Source organism: Eleutherodactylus coqui, chromosome 7 (genome assembly GCF_035609145.1).
Source record: "Eleutherodactylus coqui strain aEleCoq1 chromosome 7, aEleCoq1.hap1, whole genome shotgun sequence".
In the NCBI taxonomy this organism is placed as follows: domain Eukaryota; kingdom Metazoa; phylum Chordata; class Amphibia; order Anura; family Eleutherodactylidae; genus Eleutherodactylus; species Eleutherodactylus coqui.
This window is the reverse complement of record NC_089843.1, coordinates 147,570,358-147,586,215: the sequence shown is the minus strand read 5'-3', so window position 1 is coordinate 147,586,215 and position 15,858 is coordinate 147,570,358. Positions and strand designations below refer to the sequence as shown.

Below are 15,858 nucleotides of genomic sequence, written 5' to 3'. Positions count from 1 at the left end.
GACAGAGGCTGGACAAATAGATTTGTTTTCAGTTTTTTTTCCACCAAAAGGCAGCACTGCGTATATTCAATGAACATGAGAAGTTTAATAACTGTGCTGTGTCCCTGCTTATGTGTCACAAAACGTGAGGGTAGCAGAGTTATTATAACTCTTGGAGAGCAGGTATTTTTTTCCCAATTAAGGAAAGCAAATGGCGAAGCCAGCAGTAAAGCGTAGCTGGGTGCGTCTGATTTAGCAATGTTGTTCAAGCAGCTCACACGTGTCCACCGCCCTTAGGACGGACAGAGGCTGGACAAATAGATTTGTTTTCAGTTTTTTTCCACCAAAAGGCAGCACTGCGTATATTCAATGAACATGAGAAGTTTAATAACTGTGCTGTGTCCCTGCTTATGTGTCACAGAACGTGAGGGTAGCAGAGTTATTATAACTCTTGGAGAGCAGGTATTTTTTTCCCAATTAAGGAAAGCAAATGGCGAAGCCAGCAGTAAAGCGTAGCTGGGTGCGTCTGATTTAGCAATGTTGTTCAAGCAGCTCACACGTGTCCACCGCCCTTAGGACGGACAGAGGCTGGACAAATAGATTTGTTTTCAGTTTTTTTCCACCAAAAGGCAGCACTGCGTATATTCAATGAACATGAGAAGTTTAATAACTGTGCTGTGTCCCTGCTTATGTGTCACAGAACGTGAGGGTAGCAGAGTTATTATAACTCTTGGAGAGCAGGTATTTTTTTCCCAATTAAGGAAAGCAAATGGCGAAGCCAGCAGTAAAGCGTAGCTGGGTGCGTCTGATTTAGCAATGTTGTTCAAGCAGCTCACACGTGTCCACCGCCCTTAGGACGGACAGAGGCTGGACAAATAGATTTGTTTTCAGTTTTTTTCCACCAAAAGGCAGCACTGCGTATATTCAATGAACATGAGAAGTTTAATAACTGCGCTGTGTCCCTGCTTATGTGTCACAGAACGTGAGGGTAGCAGAGTTATTATAACTCTTGGAGAGCAGGTATTTTTTTCCCAATTAAGGAAAGCAAATGGCGAAGCCAGCAGTAAAGCGTAGCTGGGTGCGTCTGATTTAGCAATGTTGTTCAAGCAGCTCACACGTGTCCACCGCCCTTAGGACGGACAGAGGCTGGACAAATAGATTTGTTTTCAGTTTTTTTCCACCAAAAGGCAGCACTGCGTATATTCAATGAACATGAGAAGTTTAATAACTGTGCTGTGTCCCTGCTTATGTGTCACAGAACGTGAGGGTAGCAGAGTTATTATAACTCTTGGAGAGCAGGTATTTTTTTCCCAATTAAGGAAAGCAAATGGCGAAGCCAGCAGTAAAGCGTAGCTGGGTGCGTCTGATTTAGCAATGTTGTTCAAGCAGCTCACACGTGTCCACCGCCCTTAGGACGGACAGAGGCTGGACAAATAGATTTGTTTTCAGTTTTTTTCCACCAAAAGGCAGCACTGCGTATATTCTATGAATAATAACTGTGTTGTGGCCCTGCCTATACAATTCTTTCCCTGCAGTATCAATGGAGAGTGCAATGGTCTGCAGAGGCGATTTTGAGAAGCAAAAAAAAATGCAGCACAGCTAACAGCAGCCTGGACAGTACTGCACACGGATAAATATGGCCCTAGAAAGGACCGTTGAGGTTCTTGAAGGCTACACTCACTCCTAACACTCTCCCTGCCTATGCAGCACTTCTGTCCCTAATGCCAGGTGCAACGGTCTGCAGAGGCGATTTTGAGAAAAAAAAATTTGCCACTGCTAACAGCAGCCAACACACAGCTATCAGTGGCCCTAATAAGGACCTTTGGGGGGTCTTGAAGCCTACACTAACTACCAATTCTTTCCCTACAGCAGCTCCGGTACAAACAGCACTGTCCCTCATCTAACTCACACCGCATCTGAGGCGAACCGCGGGAGGGGCCGACTTTTATGTTCGGGTGACACCTGATCTCCCCAGCCACTCACAGCAGGGGGGTGGTATAGGGCTTGAACGTCACAGGGGGAAGTTGTAATGCCTTCCCTGTCTTTCAATTGGCCAGAAAAGCGCGCTAACGTCTCAGGGAAGGAAGTGAAAGTAACCAGAACACCGCATGGTGTTCGTTACGAATAACGAACATCCCGAACACCCTAATATTCGCACGAATATCAAGCTCGGACGAACGCGTTCGCTCATCTCTAGAAATGAACCTATAACCCCCAAGCATATCTGAGCTGTTCAGATCTCATGATGACATGACCATCTGAGGAAAAAGAGGCTGGGAGATTCAGACAGAAAGAAATGACTAACCAAGGTAATACTAATTCACTTGTATATACTGGGGGGATAGCTACATAGTGAATGAAGACTTTTGTTTGTTTGTTGCTCATTTGCTGCAAGCATATGAATCATCGTTGGCTCGTTGGCTTATCATTTGGTTTAAACGGCAATTGTTCAGTCCCTGTATTCGCTAATACAGGAACTAAATGATTCTGAACGATTCTCGCCAACAAATCATTTGCCTGTCTAATCAGACTTAAGAAGTGTTAACGAGTTAACGGTGATGTCGCTAACTTATTTGCTCATTCAATTGATTCTCCATTAAATGCAATCAATTCAGCAGTTATTCAGACGATAGTTGTTCCATGTAAAGCCGCCCTAAGCTGACAAAGTATACTTGAGCCTATTTTTATGACAAGTTCCTTTTAAGGCTCTATTTACATCTGTCGAAGCGACTCTGCGGACGGTGGGCTGAGGCCCACGTTTTTTGAGTAAGATTTTGTCCCTTTACCATAATTCTACTGCTAGGGTGCGGGTCAATGGACAGCTGTCGCAACCAATACGGGTTAATAATGGTACTAGGCAAGGCTGTCCTCTGTCTCCCTTCCTCTATAAATTAGTGATGGAGACATTGGCGAATGCACTGAGAGCCAATTGTAATATCCAAGACAGGTCGGGCGGAACATAAGGTTGCTCTGTATGCAGATGACCTGCTGATATATGTCACCAATCCTAGAGTAGCACTCCCATGTATCCTGAAAGAATTTAAGGTGTTTGGTAGGTTATCTAATTTCAAAGTTAACCTTAATAAATCTGAGATGTTAAATGTAACATTGAGTAGCGGGGGAAGATAATCTTTACAACTAGCGTTCCCTTTTGCCTGGAGGGAGGACGGGATCAAGTACCTGGGGACGGTTACAACAGCAGATCCTGATAAGCTTTTTGAAAAAAAATTACACTCCACTGATTGCAGACCTTGAGAAGGACCTGGATAGATGGAAGACTTTCCCACTGTCCTGGTTCAGGAGGATAAACACAATTAAAATGAACTTCCTCCCCAGGTTCTTGAACGTCTCTCAAACAGTCCATATAAAATTAACAGGAAGATTCCTCTCACAGATTCGGCGTCTAGTCATGAGATTTATCTGGGGCAATCATAGGCTCAGGCGGAACTGGAGGGCCCTTTCTAGTCCTAAGAGAAGCGGAGGGATGGGAGTCCTCAATTTCTCATTGTAATATAGGGCATCCCTGACCAATGTGTTTTGGATCTGTTTCATTGCAAAGTGCGCAAAAGATGGGTAGAGGCAGAGCAGGATTTGGCACCATTTGGAGGACAGGGGTACGTCTAGATACCGGGCAAGGATAGACATAGAGATCTGGGATTATCTCCCTTCATAGATAATTTGCTCAGTGCTTGGATCGGTCCTGCCTTTAAATTAGGACTACTTTTATCCCCAGCCCGCTCACCCCTCTGGTGGGTAATCCGGATGCGCCAGCCTTCTTAAAGGGTACCTCTTTGACAGCTAGGATGACAGACCCTGTTCTGAGGATCCGGGACACTATGACTGGTACAAGGTTAAAAACCCTATAGGAGATATTAGATTGATGAGACCCCCCCCCCCCCAAGCCTGAGTTTGGTATCATTGTGTCATTACATTAAGTCTTTGGGCAGTCTGCAACAATTGGGGAGGCCAATTACGACTTTCGAGAAGATCTGTATGTCAAACCCGGACAGCCCACTGACCATTTCTTCTCTCTATAAACTGCTACTAGAGATGGAAACATCTGGAGGATACAGGATTTTAGAATTGACGGGGGAAAGAGAGCTAGGAATAGATTTCTCGGCTGAGTCATGGGAAAAGGCTTATGTCATGACCCATAAATTGAACATCTCCAGCAGACTACAGGAGCTTAGTTATAAGATTCTGACTTGATGGTATAGGACCCCGATGGGACTAGCCAGAATATGCCCTTAGCATCCAGATCTCTGCTGGAGGTGTCTCTGCGAACGAGGGACCTTTGTCCACTTGTGGTGGTCCTGTACACTAATTCAACCACTGTGGCGGGAAGTGGAAACTCTGTACACAGCTATTTGTAAAGGCTCGCCCAACCTTACCCCAGAAATGGCGCTGCTGTTCATGATTCCGGGGTTGTTGTCACAAACAAAAAGGCTCCTTATTGCGCTTCTTTTTACTGGCAGTTAGGCAAATCATTCCTAGAAGATAAAAGTTCACGACTACCCATTCGCGATTGATGTGGCTGGAAGCCATGGATAACTTAAAACATATGGAGGAACTTTGTGCCAAAGATGAGTTGAGATATTCTAAATTTTATAATACATGGGCGGTGTGGCTACAGTTTCGGGCCTCGCCTGAGTTGAATGCATGGTTGTGTGGTGGCCCTGTTACCCCCTAAATGGCTCTGATACACCCTCTACTATGGACAATGTGCTCTAACATGCTGGGGAGATTGCCTCCGGAGTGTTCCTAGACTGGACAGACTTCCCTAATTCCCTTACCCTTCCCTTTTTTTCCATTCTCTCTTTCTCTTCAGGGTCTTTCCCATCTTTTTCTATTTCTTACTCAGGTCTTGATATTTTTATTTTTTCTTTCTCAAGTCCCCAAATAATGGGATGTTCAGTGATATATGTAAAGGGGGATAATGGTATGTTTTGTTTTTCTAAAAATCTTTATGGCATGTTGGGTAGTTGCGGACTATGCAAGGATGAGGAAATGTGGCTTGGTCCTGATTATATTTTGATTATTTCTGCAATTGTACTGTAATATCTGGTGCAGTTAATAAAATATTTTTGAACCATATTTACATCTGTCTGTTTTTCCCTACAGAGAACATATCTGCGCTATAATGGAACTGAACAGTACCAGCTAGACCCAATTGACTACAATAGTGTACCAGCCAACTTTTGTTCTGCTCTACGGCATCTTACTGGATGAAATAGTGAGTTATTCGGTACAATTTTGTCCATGATTTTTGGACAGATCTGCGTCAACATTTGTTGTCTGGAGAAAGACAAATACTTCCCGCAAGATAAGTGCTATAAGAGGTATCTGGCAGCTACTTATCTCACCCTTCCATATCATTACTATGCTTATGCACTAAGGCTCCCTGCACATGGGCGGAAATTCTGCAGCAACATTTCCCACAGAATTTTCGCCCCTGCCCGCTTGCATAGGATTGCATTGCAAACACAAGCCTATGCAGACGGACTGTTTTGTCCGCGTGAAAATGCACGCGGAAAACAAATTGCGGTATGCTCTTCTTCTGTGCAGGTCTCGCAGAGGCCCGTACAGAAATGTCAATCCTGGCGCCCCTGCTCTGCTATGCGCATGCACTGGCTGGCCAGCAGCCAGCACATCACAGAGCTGGAGCCGCAGGAGAAGGTGAGAGCCGCACTGGTCCCTGCAGGGGCGCAGGGTCGGGTCCCGCTGCAAGATTTCTCGCAGGGGATTTGACCCGGACGTCTGCAGGCCGCCTTAAAGGAACAGGTATTTTTTATGATGGAGTCAGAGAAGATAGTTTTCAAAAGAACCATCAAACATCTATGGTCAGCTTTAAAGTGCATGCCATATTCAGTACATTAACCCACAGAGAGACATTACACAGATGTGGTTTTAACCTTACAGAAAAGCCTTCTCTTCAGTACATTTTTGGGTTTATTTTCTTGACCTTATGTGGGACGCAGACAGAATGGTGTCAAATATAGGCAAACACTACACTGTACATGTTGATATACTGAGCATTAGAGCTGAGCATATGTGTTTCCTTCTCTACAGTATTTACAAAGAAGAAGGTTGAAAATGATTGCTTGTTTGAACAGAGCTTCCGTGAAATTAGCCTAAGTAGGTCTTAATGCTAGTGGAGAATATAGATTCCCTGAGAGGAAGAAAATCTCATTATCTCTGGTATACTTTAACAAGATCAATATTATTAGAGATTAAGTGAAAACTGACCATATATCTCATTTTCTTTTTGTAATCATATCTGTTCTGCTCATAGCGTCAAAGTTCCATCATAAAATATGAACAGAAAATCCTGTAAATAAATGAAAATACACTATAAATACTAAACTAATAATCACTAAACTAATCCTCGCTGATGTAAAAAGCAATACAATAATTCCATAAATGCTGTTGGAGAATGCTAAATTATGTGCAATTTGCAAAATCTGACTAAATTTTGAATGAAATTTCCTTTTATACAAGTGAAAGCAGAAGGGCAAAATCATAGGAAGTAATGGGGCAGGAGAGTATCATGGAACCATGCAGTTTGTTTAGGAAGTTTCAGATTTGAATGGACTCAGAAAGAGGATAGGAAGAATCCAATGGCTGGATGCTCTTAAGGACAGAAATGTTGTTGGGAAATATTGCAAAATGAGATTCTCAAAGCACAATCGTTAACAATCCTTAAAAGAAGGAAGAATGGGAAGCATTTAAAGAGACCAGATAAACACAGAATTTCCACACATGTTAAAAAGGAAGAGAAATATGTTTATGAAATGGAAAAGGAGGGCATATCTAAAGAAGAATATAATGCAGTTTGCAGAGACTGTAGGGCAAGTGTCAGAATAACTAAAGCTGATAATAAATTGAGGTTTGCAAGTAAGGCCAAAATTAATTAAAACAATGATTTTGGGGTATGTCAAAAGCAAAAGAAAAGTTAAAGATGCTATAGAGTGATTACAAGATGAAAATGGTAAATTGGTGAAAAGGCCGGTAAATTTCTATTTAGTATTTGTTAGGTGGATTCACAACTGGCTGAGTGATCATACTCAAAGAGTGGTCATAAATGGCTGCACATTAAATTGGAAGAATGTATCAAGTGGGTTACAACAAGGCTCTGTCCTAGGCCCAGTGTTGTTCAACATTTTTATAAATTTGACAACGACATAAAGCTAGGAGGGATAGTTAACACTAGAGAAGAGAGAGAGAATTCAAAAAGATCTAGACAAGCTTGAACAGTGGGCGGCAACTAACAGAACTGTATTTAACAAGGAGAAATGCAAAGTCCTACATCTGGGCAAGAAACATTAAACAAGCACATACCGAATGGGAGGAATTGGGCTAAGCAGCAACACATGTAAAAAATCTTTGGGTATACTAATAGATCACAGACTGAACATGAGTCAACAGTGTGATGCGGCAGCAAAAAAGACAAACACAATTCTGGGATGTATTAAGAGAAGTATAGAGTCTAGATCACGTGAGGTAATTATCCCCCTCTACTCTTCCTTAGTCAGACCTCCTCCAGAATACTGTGTCTAGTTCTGGGCAACCGGCTTGTTGTGAAGGCTGCATTCCTCACATTCTCTTCTAGCCGGGTCAGTGAAGGTCACACCCCTGTGCTGTAGCATTCACTGCCTAGCAAGGAATTCTAAACTATTGCCAAGACAGCTTGCATGAGCAGTCTCTGAAGTAGAATGGCACTACCTCTGCTGGCCTGTGAACTGTGACATAACATACATTAGCTAGCAGAAAGAAGACTGCCGGCAATGTACTTAACCTCACAGGAAGGACAGGAATCAGCCAGCTGGAGGTGAAGTGACTTTTTCCCCAGACTGCAAGAGAGGTGAAGACTGACGTGGGAGAAATAGGTAAGTGTAGATTTTTGTTTTCTTTTCTTAATGACAGAATCCATTTACCTATGTTTATATATTTAAATGTGCATTGTCTTCTTAAGCACATTCATCAAGCCACAGAATATGCCATAAAATTCTTTATAGCTCGTCATCCCATCTCTGGGACATTTACCTATTAGGAGAATGGAGATCTTCTAACTTCTGTTTCCTGATGCAAATTGGACACAAGTATGCTTGATGCAAAGACTTCAATGGAAAGGCGGCCATCTCTTTCCATTGGTGTCTATGGAAATAACTGAAAAAGGCATAGATCCAATAGATTTCAATCAACCACCTCTCCATTGAAGCCAATGCAGCTGGTTGCTGTTATAAATCAGGCATTCCCTCCCCCCATCTACAGACAGTAAATTTTAGCTTGATTGCGATAACATGGTGCAGAAAGTTATCTTATCTTAACCCATTAAAATGCCATTGCTCTCTTAGGTTAACACAACAAAAACCATTGTAAAGCAATTCAAAGTGTAAATAAACCAACCTGATAGCACATCACATTAAGAATAAAGCTAAAAATGAATCTGTATGAGGCATTTATGGCCTATCCTTTGGAGAGAACATGTTATGACTTTTATACATAAAAAAACTCAAATTCAGTGATGTACACCCAGGAACAGATCTCAGCTTTTTTGCATATTAAGAACAGGTTTCAGACAGTGATCTGGTTGGAATTGTTTTTCTGCATTCATTTCATTATAGTAACTAGATTCGGTCATCTTCAAACGAGAAAATGTAAAATCAAAGAGTTATGTGTTGCTACCTCCCACATTAATCTGTTATCCATAATTTCATCCACTTCAGTTGGAATCCGCTTTTCTCCAGCAAATGGTCCAAACTTCTCACCCTAATCATAAAGTAAAGAAGCCAAAATTAATGTTCTACAAAAAAAGAACATGTTAGAAATAAATATCAGCATTAATATTTTTGAAACTCTTATTCCTGTATTAGGATTGCAGCTTGACTAAGAACCCTGCTTTGAAAGTCTGTGCTAGAAGATCATTGGACAATGGACTATTGGCACTGCTAAATGTCTTTATTACATCAGTCTATGTGTAAAATTATCTTTTAGGATGGTGATTAGAGATGAGCGAACGTACTCGGTAAGGGCAATTTCGCAATCGAGCACCGCGATTTTCGAGTACTTCACTACTCGGGTGAAAAGTACTCGGGTACGGCGGGGGCAGGGGGGGAGCGGCGGAGCGGGGGGTAGCAGCGGGGAACAGGGGGGAACCCTCTCTCTCTCCCTCTCCCCCCCACTCCCCTCTGCAACCCCCCGCTCACCCACAGCGCCCCCGAGTACTTTTCACCCGAGTAGTGAAGTACTCGAAAATCGCGGTGCTCGATTGCGAAATCGCCCTTACCGAGTACGTTCGCTCATCTCTAATGGTGATATCTGCAGTACCAGAAGGTGAAGTACATATAGGATAGGTCAGTCTACAGCCCGTACCCTGTGTCTACCAACATGGACGTCTTCCCTGGACATCAGACAGCAACTTTTTTGGGACAAGCTATAAACAATAAAGTATTTCATCTTTGATTTGTAAAATGCAGCTTAACATTGTTGGTAAAATGGTTTTGTTGTCTGCTTATAGCCATAGAGCTGCTTACATAGAAGTCTATCCAAAATTGTATTGCACATCTATTACAAGACACTTGTCTCTATTCTGCCTTGGACTGTATAGCTGGTCATTGCTACCAAATTTTGTATACATGCATATTACTAAGTATGAATGCATGAAGCACTTACACTGATAATATACATATAATGACCATAAATCACTCATTTTTTATCGTGTTGCAGTGTTATAGCTTCATATTAGGCTGTATTCACATTTATATTTGGAGGTTCCATCCAAGGTTTCCATCATAAATCTTGAAAAACATAGCACAGCATGTAGCTCTATTTTTCTGGGTAAAATGGTAAAATGATAGACATCAGGATAAAAACCCAACACAACCCATTATAGTCAATGGGTTCCATTGAGTGTTGTAAGTGTCAGTCATATTTTAATTATTTGTTCCTATAATGGAACAGAAAAGTGGAAAAAATGATAAAAATGTTGTATTACAGGGTTCTTCTCTCTTATATGATATTATTCATAAGCACTAGAGATGAGCGAACGTACTCGGTAAGGGCGATTTCGCAATCGAGCACCGCGATTTTCGAGTACTTCACTACTTGGGTGAAAAGTACTCGGGAGCGCTGTGGGTGAGCGGGGGGTTGCAGAGGGGAGTGGGGGGGAGAGGGAGAGAGGGCTCCCCCCTGTTCCCCGCTGCTACCCCCCACTCCCCTCTGCAACCCCCCACCCCACAGCGCACCCGAGTACTTTTCACCCGGGTAGTGAAGTACTCAAAAATCGCGGTGCTCGATTGCGGAATCGCCCTTACCGAGTACGTTCGCTCATCTCTAATAGGCACCATAACACAGCATACAGAGCATGTATGGCTCTGCACTACTTAGCCATAAGGTTTTCTGGTAGTGTCATACAGACTATGTGTACACAGCACTACCATGTGTATGAGGCTTAATAAAGGCACGTTCTCTTTTGACATATCGTAGAGACATGTTAGTCTGTATAAAGGAGATCCGGATTCCTATACTGATCATTAGAATGAAAGGTCTGGGGCCTAACAATGACTTTTAGGGCCTAAAGACATGGGTGTGCTTTAGTCCCGTTTTGCAGCTGTGAAAATTACAGCCACAAAACGAAATAATTGGTTTCAATGGTTTTGTTTATGCTATTGGGATTCTTGCACATTAATACTATGCATGAGAAAAGATAGGACTAGCCCTATCTTTCTTGCACGTGGTTTTACTACATGCAAGAAAGATAAAGCATGAGCTATGTTCTCGCTTCTTTTTTCAAAATCGTTCGAATAGTGAAAAAGAACCCTGGTTCATGCACTAATACACTCCATAGCAGCGAGCATATTAGTACATACGCCCCTCTATTTAAGCCCTTAGAGAGAAACCAAGAGACTGTCTGATCTAAGTGAAAGCAGTGCAGAGCTCTGTTGAGCACCACAAAGTTTTTTACTCTAACATTTCTTTGATAGCATTGTCTAGACCCCAGACCCAAGTGCACCATAGAAACAGACCATGTGGCTGCTATGGGGGCACAGCAATGTTTGGCCTCACTCCCTTCTCTACTAAGTTTTGGAACCAGCATAAAACTCCTCTTTCCAAAGGAACTAAATTGCTCAAAAATAACGGGGTATTTAAATGTCTAAAAGGTCATGTAAAGAGAATGAAGGGGAACTCAAACACCAGACCCTTCTATCCGGTGTGCCAAAATTCTGCACCTTAATAAGGGGTCCATTTTTATCTTTGCTATGGGGCCCCTTCTCTTCTATGTACGCCACTGCCCAGAATACTATTTTCTAAGTTGTCTTTTTAAGGGTGCGTTCACATGGGTGATAGCGAGTCACACCCGACATTCTCAGGCACGAGTCGCATCACACAGCACACGAACAGCCCACCCCAACTGTGTGCTGTGCAATGTGTGGGAGACCGCACATCTGCATGTTCTATTCTCGTGTGAGACTTGTAAGAAAATAGAACATAACACAATTCTTCCGTCTTGCAGCATCGCTGGGAGAGAAAAATCATCCATGTAAAGGATTGTATGTTTGTGTGAGCTCTGTGCAGAAAACTTGCTCAATTTTCTCGCCCATGTGAATGCACCATAAATGGAATCTGTCAGCTCAAACATGCTGTCTAAAGTGCAGGCAGCATGTTAAAGATCAAGAGGAGTTGAGCAGATAAGTAATTAATTGCTATCTGTGTATGACTATACATACAGTGGTAGCTGTCAATCACTGATAGCTCCGCCCATTGGACTGTTCAGCTTACAATGAGCAGAGATATCAATGAATAAAATACTAGTTCCACTGAATCTTTTCCCATAAATCCATATATCAATCTGCTCAGCTCCTCCTGCTCTATAAGGTGATGCCTGTAGTTTGGACAGCATATTTAAGCTGACAAACTCCCTTTAATACATCAAAAGATTATTTTGTGTGTAAAGCAGTTCATTTACTTTAAGAGGTAAAGCCAAAGAGGACATGCTTCATTTATTTTATTTTATCAGTCCATTTTATTAAGGAAAAACACATCATCAATGATCCAAGTGGTAGTCCTAGTGACATATGATAGTTACCCCATTGTGGCCATGACCAATGAGAATGAATATATTCTCTGAGTAGTACTGGGAAATGTGTTGTCAATAAATAATGGTAGTAATCCGTAACATCTACATCTGCAACTCCAATTCCAAAAAACGTGGGACAGTGTGTTAAATGTACAGAAGTGTTAAGAAAAAGAATGTAATGATTTGGAAATCCCATACGGCCATATTTTATTCACAATAGAACACAGAAAACATCTGAAGTTGAAAATTGAACATTTTTACATTAAAAAAAACTCATTTAGAAATTCATGGCAGCAGCACATCTCGCCAATGTTGAGACAGGGATAACAAAAGACTTTTGAATAACCCACCATCTACAGTACATAATGTGGAGGAATTTATGTGCACAAGGGACAAGGCCAACAGTCAATACTGGATGTTTGAGATCTACGGGCCCTCAGACGTCACTGCATTAAAAACACATATGATTCTGTAATGCAAATCACTGCATGGCCTCAGGAATACTTCCAGAAATCATTATTAGAGTTGAGCGAACATACTCTGCCGAGCTTGATGCTCGTTCGAGTATTAGCATACTCGGTGGTGCTCGTTACTCGAAGGAGCATCAAACAGTGTTCGACCCCGCCCCACTTTTTAGCTCCTTCCTGCTGTGACGTGCCTGTTTTAGAGAGAGAGAGAGAGAACCAAGGGGAAAAAAAAGCTCGGGACCTGGTGTCCCACATACAAAAATGCTCAAGTCTCCCATTGTAGTCCATGGGGTTCGTTACTTGAGTAGAACTCTCGAATTTTACGAAAGCTTGACTCGAATAACCCGGATGCGAGCATTTGGGTGCTCGCTCATCTCTAATCATTATCTATTAATACAATCCACAAATGCAAAGAATAAGCCACATATCAACTGCATCTATCGCAGCATGGCTTCCCAGAAGAGTCCAGGGGCTGAACCGGCTGCCTGCAGTCCAGACCTTTCACCAATAGAAAACATTTGGCACATTATGAAACAAAAAAATCTGACAAAGACGACCCAGGACTGTAGAGCAGTTAGAATCCTCCATCAGACAAGAATGGGACAGCCTTCCTCTCCCAAAACTCCAGCAATTGGTCTCCAGACGTTAACAGACTGTTGTAAAAAAATAGGGGGTGCTATACAATGGTAGACATGACCCTGTCACAACTTTTGTGAGATGTGTTGCTGCCAAAAATTTCTAAATTTTTTTTTTAATGAAATGGAAAAATGTCTCATTTCCCCTTCTGATATGTGTTCTATGTTCTGTTGTGAATAAAATATAATTATATGAAATTTACAAATCATGGCATTCCTTTTAAATTTACATTTATTTACATTTCACACAGCGTCTCAACTTTTTTGGAATTGGGGTTGTCTATTTCTTCGTATAGTGTAGGTGTAGTGCACTCTAAGATACTTTTATTTTCTTCCCAATTCTCAGCACTGATGTTTTCTGGAGTCTTATCTGGACTTCAGCGGAGTTTATTTCATTTTGGGGTTGTGAGATCTCATTTGTTTTTTTTCTACATCTTAAACATTTAAAGTAGGAATTGCTTAGAAAAAGTTCTTTTGATGTTTTTGACAAACGACTTTTGTTAGAGAATCATGACATTTTTGAGAGGATCTGCGGACATTCTTCCATGATCATAATTAGAGATGAGCGAATATACTCGCTAAGGCTAACTACTCGAGCGAGTAGTGCCTTAGCCGAGTATCTCCCCACTCGTCTCTAAAGATTCGGCTGCCGGCAGGGGGCGGGAAGCGGCGGAGGAGAGCGGGAAGGAACGGAGGGGAGATCGCTCTCTCCCCCCGCCCCCCCCTGCTCACCGCCACAACTCACCTGTCACCTGCGCCGGCAGACGAATCTTTAGAGACGAGCGGGCAGATACTCGACTAAGGCACTACTCACTCGAGTAGTTAGCCTTAGCGAGTATGCTCGCTCATCTCTAATCATAATATCAGATCTATCATGTACAGTATACATAGACAGCTTTAGAGGGCTTAGTGAGTAGTAGGCAATGAGATATTCGAATATAGCACTCACTAGATTTTGGTTTCCTAATCAATACTTAAAAGGGGTTTTTCATATTAATAGCGTATCCACTGGCATAACTATAGGGGATGCAGGGGATGCGGTTGCACCCGGGCCCAGGAGCCTTAGGGGGCCCATAAGGCCTCTCTTCTCCATATAGGGAGCCCAGTACTATGAATAAAGCATTATAGTTGGGGGCCCTGTTACAGGTTCTGCATTGGAGCCCAGGAGCTTCAAGTTACGCCTCTGCGTTAGGGGTTAGAGAAGTTAGGGGGCCCTCAAGATAAACTTTTGCACCCCGGCCTATGAGCCTTTAGCTACGCCCCTGGGCCTATCTTTAGGATAAGTCATCAATGTTTCATAAAAGGGAGACAGCTGCTGGTAACTTACATTCACTTACAGGGTTTGTGCCAAAAAGGAAACCTCTATTCATATGCTGTATTATTGCTGGTCGCTGCTTCCACTGGCAGAATCAGTTGCTTCATGGGGATGCCAGGAGAGGGACCTCGGGTGATCAGCTGTTTGCCCCATCACTGCTTTCTGAAAGGGATCCCTTTAAATTCGACTGAGCTCCAGTACCAAGTGCATTAGCCTATGCAGATGGCCCACTATGCCTGTGACAGCGATGAAGTGGATACAATACTCTCTGAAAACTCCATCACTACCACGGCAGCAAAGGGAGACTTGGAAATTATGCAATTGCAATTTTCTATGTGCATGTTTTTTGGCTGGAAGGACTGATGGGGCATGCAGTAGTCTGAGAAAAAAACTTTGTGTTTACTTAAAACTCTGTATTCTCTAATCTCATTCATTACAATGTCATATCCAGTATCTGCAGTAAATAGCAATGGCCAAACTGTAATAAACACAAACTTAGCCTCATCCTTACTTCCATAGAATGTACAGCACTGTTAATATTACTGGCCATATAGCAATCTAATAGCAACAGATACTCTTCCTTACAGTCTACGGAGCTTGCAGTCTGGGGAGGATACAAATTTGCCGGATAACATGGGAGACTATATGAAGTATATCCAGGAGCCGGGCTGAGCTTCCTTTACAGCAGCTTCTGTGTTCTTCATGTGTAGATGTGGCAGCTTAACCCTCCTTACAAGACTGAGTAAGTACTAATGCTGCTTCCTGGGTATCTGTGCCACCCTCCAAGGCTTTAAGGTATAAGGACACAAACCTTTTTTACTCTCCTGCTGGTATATATCCCCATCCCGTCTTGGACTTGGGAAGACTTCAGAGAAAATCTGTCTGGCACATACATGCCCAGCATCTTTGTGGCTCTGCTACTTGATGAAGAATTAAGGACACGGTTAAATAACTAAAGAATAGAACATCTCAGGCGGGCCTCACTAATAACTATACAGAAGTGTGTTGGGCTGCATTTTATTACTTATCTGTGTCTGTGTAGTTCCTTTCTCATGCTGGGTTTCATGCCTGCATTCCTGGGCTGTGGGAGGGTTAACAGTCTATAGTGACGTGTATGTGGACTTTCTTTCCCCCTCCTTGATCTCTCAGAACTACAACTCCCGGCATTCCACTTACAGGAGGGGGATTCACAGTTTAGTACATGCCTTCTGGCTAACATAGGGAAAGAAATAATAATGAGGCATTCAGTCTTCAGACAGCAAAAGCAAAACGCTTCATTTACTTATACGGTCTTGAAAACGACCTCAAATATTCTGTACAGCATACGGGGGATTCAGAAAGAATGGTGCAAAAGTAAAGCTGATTTCTTCATACATGAATTGACAG

The 15,858-nt window shown here is 42.4% G+C and overlaps 1 protein-coding gene across 2 annotated transcripts in view; it reads right to left on the bottom strand.

Annotated features, from left to right (window-relative positions):
• Window positions 1-15,563, bottom strand: part of PRDM5 (PR/SET domain 5) — a 182,121-nt gene extending 166,558 nt beyond the window's left edge. Inside the window, exons 1-3 of one of the 2 annotated variants that reach the window (XM_066573807.1) lie at window positions 15,497-15,563; window positions 15,284-15,389; window positions 8,665-8,748 (exon numbers count right to left, since the gene is read on the bottom strand). In XM_066573807.1, the coding sequence (XP_066429904.1) occupies window positions 8,665-8,748; window positions 15,284-15,376 (177 nt within the window). In that variant the 5' untranslated portion in view covers window positions 15,377-15,389; window positions 15,497-15,563. Of the gene's footprint in view, window positions 1-8,664; window positions 8,749-14,484; window positions 14,672-15,283; window positions 15,390-15,496 lie in introns of those variants that run through there. The other variant, XM_066573808.1, reaches the window with a different exon arrangement.
• Between the last annotated feature and the right edge of the window lie 295 nt (window positions 15,564-15,858).